The sequence below is a fragment of the Kryptolebias marmoratus genome, unplaced genomic scaffold, assembly GCF_001649575.2.
Source record: "Kryptolebias marmoratus isolate JLee-2015 unplaced genomic scaffold, ASM164957v2 Scaffold49, whole genome shotgun sequence".
Lineage (NCBI taxonomy): Eukaryota > Metazoa > Chordata > Actinopteri > Cyprinodontiformes > Rivulidae > Kryptolebias > Kryptolebias marmoratus.
In genome coordinates this window covers 35937-44562 of record NW_023665783.1, presented here as the reverse complement: position 1 = coordinate 44562, position 8626 = coordinate 35937, and the positions used below count along the sequence as shown (strand labels likewise).

The following is an 8626-nucleotide window of genomic DNA, read 5'->3' as shown; positions in this document are numbered from 1 at the left end:
TCCCAAGTTCTGGCAAAAACATCCGGACATAACTGGCAAAAACAACCGGACATTCCTAACAAGGCCTGGTGAACTTCTGCACTATCTTCTCCTCCACAATACATACTCCTGGCCCCATTGACTTATTGGCTTATCATCAGTTCCTGGCATGTTCCTGTCCTCTGAGGCTACCTTTTTTATCTTCCTTTTCTCCTTCATTTTCCCTTATCTCACTTGGCTCATTTTTGCTTCTTCCTTCCTCAATCTCTGAAATTACAATGGCACTGTTAGCATGAAGATTATTGTTCAATAAAAAATATGAAATTTATTATGTAACACAGTTCGTACAAAAGTTTACTTCAGAACAATATGTGTGGTCACTAGTCAGTGGATCAACATGCAGTGGAAGTTCTGCTGTACTTCTCACTGCAGGATCCTTCCACCTTATGGAGTTAAATCGGGGCCAAATGTTTTGTTAATTTGAAAAAAGAAATTTCAATCGAAAAACTAAAACTTGAAATTGAAAGCTTGAGTTTTTGGAATCACATATTCAGACTAAAAATAAGTGTGCCAATTTTTTTTTTCCAGTTTAAAGAAAATATTGATTTAATTCTGGAAATTCTTTGAAAAAATTATTAATTTTTATTTTTCACTTTTACATATTTTGATATTTGAGGATTTTTTTCTTTTCAATTCAGTTTTTATGTTTTTAGGATCAAAGCTTTATTTTTTCAGCTTCAAATATTTTTTCCATTTTCAGACCAGTTTTTTTCAGTTTCAGACTTTTGGCCCCAATTTCGCGTAGGGGGTGTGGTTTCAGCTGAAATGGGCATGGTTTTAGCTGAGAGGGGCGTGGTTTTAGCTGAGAGGGGCGTGGAATCATGACTGACAGTCAAAGAAAAGGAGACTGTGTCAGTCATGTTGCCTTCAGGAAACGTAGGGGCTGAGAGAATTGTGGCTCAGCACTTTCTATCCACTATATGCATGTGATTGGCAGTGAACCAACTAATGCCAGTGACTAAGTTTGCCTTAAAAAACTGTTTTGGACAATACGTGGCACCATTAACATGATGTGAGCAACAAACTGCACCAGTGTGTGCATTTCAGCAGCAATACTTTAAGAATGGACCTCTCCTACTTACGCGTATGACCCTGAACGCACCGTTGTATTCACTGGGTATGACATCCGCACCGCTAAGGCAACCCGCTGGAGTCAGCGCACAAGTAAGGATTGTGAAATATATGAGCTGTTTGAACAACTGGGGTCCAGGTGACGAGCTGGGGCAGAGCCAACCCTTCCAGCCAGGTCAGGTTATGTAGTCATGTGGACCATAACTGGGCCGTGGCTGCAGCCGCACACAACCTAACATAATACATCATAACACACAACATCTCTCAGAGACAGGAAGAACAAGTCAGGATGCAGGAACAGGTATCATCCTCTGTGGACCAAGAGATGGACAGGTTTTAGATTCAATGTTATTGTGTGTATATATATGTGTGTGATACATGTATGTGTTCTTGTACTATACAAAAATATAGGGATATGTACAATTACACAGTAAACTTTTCTCCTGTTCCACCCTTAACATTTTAACTAGTATTTGTATTTTTTTTCCAATTATTTCCTTTAAAGCAACACATTTTATGTTTTTTCCCCCAGTATGACTTTACAGCTATGATAGTGATTGTTTCTGAGTGCTCTAAACTGTTTATTGTTTTCAGGGAGATCAGCAGATGTGGTGGTGGTTGACGTCAAAGGGAACTGCTGTCAATGATAAGAAAAGTCGATTTTTGTGTTATGTCTCACCAGTAGCTACTCAAAGTGACTGACAGCGCTGAGATGTTTGGAACTGTTGAGAGCTACATTACCCACATGAGCGCACATCAGCTAGTTCAAAGAGTGTCATAACTGTCTCTCTATGCTGCTGGTCGCGTGGTCGTGCACCTCCCAATTTTTATAACTTGGCACGGATCGCACATGTCCCACTCCATTCAAAATGGACGATGTTGCTGCTCTAGCGGAGCTGGTTCACCTGTATCAGCATGCATATGATCCCTCTGTGCAAGAAGTCAAAGATAATCAAACGAGTCAAAACTCACAGAAGGAGATTACTGCTGCAGCCGATAAAAAGGAGTGTTTATAGAAATATTAGTCCTATGATGGGCGAATCACAACCAATAATACAGTACAGCTAACAATCCTTATAATGTCATTTATGTACTAAACATTTTATTTGAAGCAAATAAATCAATGAAAGTCAAACTGAATGCTTTCAGTTTAACATGCTCTGTGTATCACAGCCAGAAACACAGCAGTTAGCAACTTGAGCTCTGCTTGGTGTCCCTCCAGGACACCGCTCCTCCCTCTGCCTGCCAGGGTATGTCAGCTGTCAGGGCAGGGGGATGCAATCTGTGGCTAAAAAAAGAACACGGCAATGAATATTAGTCATAACTACAATAGAAAGAGCTAGTTTCATCAGTTTTTCTGTTTGATTTGGTGTAAAATGAAAAGTGTGTGACAGATTGATACTAACAACAGAACTGATCCCTCTGAACTAGTATCCTGTTAGCCACTTTATTAGTTTAACTTCCAGCCACACAGGGAAATTCAACATTTCTGACACAACTGAGGCAAACTGCTGAGGGGGAAAACAGAAAAGGCAGATTTGCAGACATACTACTGTTACAAGTCATCAAAAGACAACGGCTTACCCTGGATTTAAAAAAAATAAAAGTTGAAGTAAACCAATGTCTGAGAAAAAATTCACAACCGTCTGATCATTTTTTAAAGTTTACTCTAATAACTTATCTGCGTTACTTTAATTGCCCACAGCTGAAAGGAACAGTCAGATACATAATATTGTATATTATTTGGGCGGCTGTGGCTCAGTGGTTAAAGCAGTCAACCTTCAATGAGAGAGTTGGGGGTTTGATTCCATGTCAAAGTGTCCCTGGGAAAGACACTGAACCCCTTGTTGCCTCCGATGTGGTGTATGAATGGGCTCTGTAGAATGATGTTTCAGATTAGCTTTGTAGAGATGTATTAGAGTGCTGTATGAATGTGTGTGGATGGGCAAATGGGCGCAGATTGTGTTGTAAAGTTCTTTGAGTAGCCTGGTTGGCTAGAAAGGTGCTATGTAAGTACAGACCATTTATCATTTATATTTGCTCACGTTTGTGTGTCTCCCTGTTAGCAAAACTATCTCATGAACCACTGGATGGATTTTAATGAAACTTGGATGTACTTCCACAACTGATTATTGTGTGGAGTCAGTCCAATTCAAGATGGCCTCAGGAAAACTCTAAAACTCAGTTAGTTTTACAGATAATGAATGAGTCATACACAACGTATACTGTGTGACATCTCACAAAACATCTCCAGATTAAGTATATTATTTCCTAGGTATTCTGTCATTTCTCAACATAAAATGATCTTAGTCAATCTATATCTAGGGCCATGAAAATCTTGGATATAATAGATTTTTTACCATGGCAACATGATGCAGGATTTCAAGTTTGGCAAAAGAAGAATTTAATCTTTATTGAAAATTTGTTTGAAGGTGAGATTCTGAAATCTTTTGGTCAGATTCAAGAGGAATATAGGTTGATTTCATCTGATTTTACAGGTTTTTGCAATTGAGAAGATACCTAAGAAGATACCATTCAGAATGGTCACTTCTTAAATCACAACTCACTGATTTAGAAATGCTCTTCATAAAGAAATGTGAGGAAAAAAATCAAATCTGTATAAATGTTTACAGTCATGTCTCCTGAGATAACGGAAAGGTGGGAACTAGAAATGAATGTTGTGATTGATGATCATGAGTGGGAGCTGGTGTGTGAAAATGGACATAAACTGACCAACAGCCCAACCTGGAAAGAATTTTATTGGAAAGTAATCGTTAGATATTTCAGAACACCATGTATTATTTCAAAGTTTGATAAGGTTAAAACAAATTTGTGCTGGAGACAATGTGGACTAGTTGGAGATCACACTCGTATCTTTTGGGATTGCCCAAAGATTAAAACATTTTGGGAAGGATTTGGAGAGGAAATTTCAAATATTTTACACATCTATATTGAAAGGAACCCCCTTTTCTTTGTTCTGGGAGTGCTACAGAGTAACTTATAAATAAAGAAAAACTGTATCAATTTGGGATTCTTATACTGGTAGTGAAAAAAATGATTACTGTATGTTTGTATAAACAATTACCCCCTTCTGTGAATCAGTGGAGAGACAGATTAGTGAGGGTTTGTACTATGGAGAAAATACTGGCGAAGCTAAACCTATCCATTGATAATATGTTTGAAACTGACTATAGTGTGTACATTTAATTAGTTTGTATGTGTACTTGGGTTTCTATCTGTCTGTCTGTCTGTCTGTCTATCTTATCACAGTAGTGAAAAGATTTATTATGATTTCAACTCGTCGAGACGTTTAGATGTTCTTGTCCAGCTGTTTTGTTAGGTTGTTCTGGAAAATGATGTTTGTGACTTAATGTGCCAAATATTAAGTTTGAATTGAGAATGGAGCATTTTCATAAATAATAAAACATGTTCTGTTCAAAAAAAAATCTTAGTCTAAAACTCTTACATGACAAGGGCAATATGTGTTCCTTCAAGGAATGCTAGGCCATTAAATTATTAATTATATAGAAATATAGTCAGTATTCACATTGACTACATAGGTTAGTGTTTACATTTTATCAAAATTATATAAACAAAATGTTTTCTTTCCCTTTTTTTGATCTCTTACATGTTACATGTACATTTTATCCTTACATGTATAAATGCCAATAAATATCAATTTATTGTAAAATGGTTAATTCATGACTTTGTGATGGACCTGCGACCTGCCTCTCACTCTCTGACAGCTGGAAAAAGCAGCAGCTCCTTGTGACTCTGACAGGAAAATGGATGGTTGGATCAAACTTTATTAGTGTAAATGCTGAGTCAGCGTTCACAGTGTGCTGCTACCATTCCGTTTCTTCCATGCAGTTTTCACACTCAAGCTACTTCCACATACTTTGTGTTCTTTTAATTATTCATTTATCAAAACGTTAAACTTAATCTGCAGCAATGTGCTCGGTTACTCTTGGTTTTTGTAATTCATTTTAAAATTATTTATTTTATTAACAAATTTTTTCCCATCAGAATACATTGAGATCTTCTCAATTCTTTCAAAACATTGTTCTGATTTAACAGACTTGCTCTATTTTTGTCTTTTTATGCTACCTTTAGCTTTTTAAGAATTTAAGCTTTTAGTTATTGTTCTGCTAAATTCAGCTCATGTTCTGCTTGGTTTAACTTCTACAGTTCAGTTAACAATTCTTTCTTAAGCAAATTTCAGCAAAGTCATTCAGCACTTTGCCCTCTCTAAGTGCTTCTACTGCTTCAAGTAGGTTTTGTGGCTCTGGACACATTTTATTTATTTGATTGAAGGGGCAGAAATAGCTCTTTGCGTTGTAAATGTTGCAGGTCCCTGTGAATTTATGAATTTATGCTTGCAGATGAAAATGTGTTTTATGAGGACACAGTGGGTGTGTCTCCACCGATGATGGACAGATCACTGTTTTCTGTGCACAGTTAAGCTGGTAAGCACTGCCACTCCTGGAGTAAGAATGCATGAAGACGTCCTGAATATTGTTTTTTGACTGGTTGACTCCTAACCACTGTGCTTAAAATAAAGTTAATACAACTCAATAAGTTTATATAAATATTACACATAAAAACTATTGTTTATTACACTGCAAAACTAAAAATCTGTAAGAAACTGTTGGTGTTTATTGGTATTTTTACATGTTTAAACAAAAATAAAAAACATATTTGTGTAAAGAACAGAAATGATTTGTAGCTTATGGTCTTTGATCAAATTAAACACTGCAACACCATATTTTAATGACTCGAGATATGTTTGTAAAACCACACTTTCTGTTTTTCTTAGCAGTTTGACTTATAGGTGTTCAACAATTTTTCACTTTCTTCTAAATTTGAGAGAAAGATGAAACTGTGGCTAGAAGATTAATGAAGCAGCTAACAAACCACTTGCATGATTTGATTAATGTTTTTTACATTTTGTACCAAAATATCTCCTGAACAAGTAGATAAACTTTAATGAAACTCTCAGAAAGTAATTACTGGATGTACATCTTTAACTGATTAACTTTTAAGAGTCAATCCAATTGAACTTCGCCGCCACAGCTAATTACCTTTTGCCCGCATAAAACTGGCTATAACTCAGTCAGTTTTAAAGACATTGACCTAACAACTGACTTGGTAGCTGCAAGTTATTCACAACACATACTGCAAGTTCTGACAGATCATTTGGGATCACGCGAGATATCACATTACATTATTTTCAAGGTCTGACCAAAACAGCTTTAACCTTATTTCACATCATAGGATGATCTGAGTCTAAAACCCTGACATGAAAGGTGGGGGGCAATATGCATTCCTTTAAGGAATTCTAGGCCTTTAATTATCTGCTTTTGGTGTTGGAAAATGTTGTGTATTTAACCCATTTTTTAAATTAAAAAAATAACCTTTTTATACATTATCTTTTATGGTAATATTACAAATACATATTATTCATGTGTCCCTCCTGTTGGTTTGTGTGGAGCTCAGCTGGCCGTTTGCAGCTGGGATGATGCAGTGGGAGCCTGCAGTGGACAGCAGCAGCTCTGGGTTCATTCCTCGGGTGGTGCTGGAGCTGGCCTCAAACACCAAGGAGGAAGCAGCTGCTTGGCTACTGAGCAGGATCAGAGACCCACAGAGGAATGGAGGTATGGAAGTCACTCTGCTGCCTTTGTGTTTCTGTCCTCCACTGCATTCACTGGGGTTAACGCTGTCAACTTTTACAGGTGCTGAGCTGCTAGTGGAGCAGCTGGGCCCTGGAGTCGGAGCTCAGGAGAAGGACAATCCCAACCTGTTTCTGGTGGGGGCCTCCTGGCCGAGGCTGCTGTCCGGTGCTGAAGACGTGGGCCTCTTTAAGGAGTATAGTGACGGGTCCATGAGGGGCTTCACTTGTGCCAACAAACACAACTTCAAACACTTTAAAGGTGATAATGGCAAGGAAGTTTTTACCTGTGTTTCTGTTTCTTTGTCTGTTCGGAAAATATCCCATGAATCAGACAAATGTTGATTAAACTCTTAAAAGGTAATCATTGGATGGACATCTACAACTGATGAATCACTGCTCTAATGAATCAGCAAAAAAGTGACAGATTCTTCCAATGACCTATTTACATTTGGAGCAGCAACATGTTGATGAGCTATCTGCCAGCCATTAGTTATAGATATTTTAGTTGTTTTTTTAAGGTCAGTTGACTGTGACAACCATCTTGAATCGAGTTAAAACCAAAAGTTATTTGGTTGTAGATTTAATGATCTCTTTCTAAAAGTTTCACCAAAATCAGTGCAAAATTTTTAATTTTATTTTAGCAGAATTATTTAGAAAAATAGATTGCATTGATGAATGTTTAGAAATAAATTGTATGCTTGGTTGCAGCTTACAGCAGCTTGTCTGGGTTCCAATAAAGGTTCCGGAGCTGTTTGGTGTTTGATAACACTTAGCTGTGTTACCTCCAATCCATTGTAAAGGAAACAGGCTCTGACCTGCTGCTGCCTGCTGTCAGACAGGAAACTAAAAAGGGGGTTGCTGTGTGTCTCTGTTTTGCCTCCAGGTGAAGGAGACGGTTTTCTCAGCATGTCTGAGTGTCAGTACATCATCAAACATGAGCTGGACACACTGCGAGCCAAAGAGGAAACTCATGTACCAGGATACACGCAAGCAAAGCTCTATCCTGGGAAATCTATCAGTGAGTGTTCACATCTCAGAAATTCAGCTCAAGCTTTTTCATTTACCTCACAAAAAAGAACATGGCACCTTCATGAGTTTTTACCCTCTACACTGGTGTCCAATCCTGATCCTGGAGGGCCCCTATCCTGCATGTTTGAGATGTTTCCCGGCTCTTCAGCAGGTCTTCAAGTTCTGCAGAAGCCTGTTAATCACTCAGTCATTCAAATCAGGTGTGTCAAAGCAGAGAAACATCTAAAACATGCAGGATAGAGGTCCTCCAGGACCAAGACTGGACACCCCAGCGAGTCTAGAATAATAGTGTGAAGGCTGACTCAGCATATACTGTACACTATTGTTTTCCTGTTTATAGTTTATTCTGTCCTTTTTGGGGGGGAATCAAACTACTTTTGCATACATTGTGCTATTTTAACCATTCATTTTTTAAACATTTCAGCTCAGCCAGATATAGTGCTATGGCTTTTGGTGTTTTAAACTTCTTAACTTTATTAACATTTTTTTCTTTATAAATACATTAAAACTGCAGTAGGGAACTAGTGCTGGGCGATATGGAAAAAATCCTATATCACAATATGGATCATTTTATATCACGATATACCCCAATTATGTGCGTTGTCAGTTATTCTCTGAAAAATATGAAAAAATAATCTCATTTCTTCTTTTTTCAAGCTTTATTTCGAAGTGACATTTAACTGAACTTTCACAAATGAGATCTGCTGCATTTTAGTGCAGTAATATATATGTACCTGTTAGACGTAACAGTATCAAATGACAACAGACTCTATTATCTTCGGCCGGCTATAGTTTCACTTTTCACAACTTTCCCGG

The 8626-nt window shown here is 37.7% G+C and overlaps 1 protein-coding gene across 4 annotated transcripts in view; it reads left to right on the top strand.

Moving 5' to 3' along the window:
• Window positions 1-8626, top strand: part of ano10a (anoctamin 10a) — a 48810-nt gene that overhangs the window by 6994 nt on the left and 33190 nt on the right. For 3 of the 4 annotated variants that reach the window (XM_037974423.1, XM_037974426.1, XM_037974424.1), the window contains 3 exons: window positions 6607-6764; window positions 6843-7040; window positions 7665-7799. In XM_037974423.1, coding sequence (XP_037830351.1) covers window positions 6626-6764; window positions 6843-7040; window positions 7665-7799 — 472 coding nt within the window. In that variant the 5' untranslated portion in view covers window positions 6607-6625. Of the gene's footprint in view, window positions 1-5492; window positions 5577-6606; window positions 6765-6842; window positions 7041-7664; window positions 7800-8626 lie in introns of all 4 variants that reach the window. The other variant, XM_037974425.1, reaches the window with a different exon arrangement.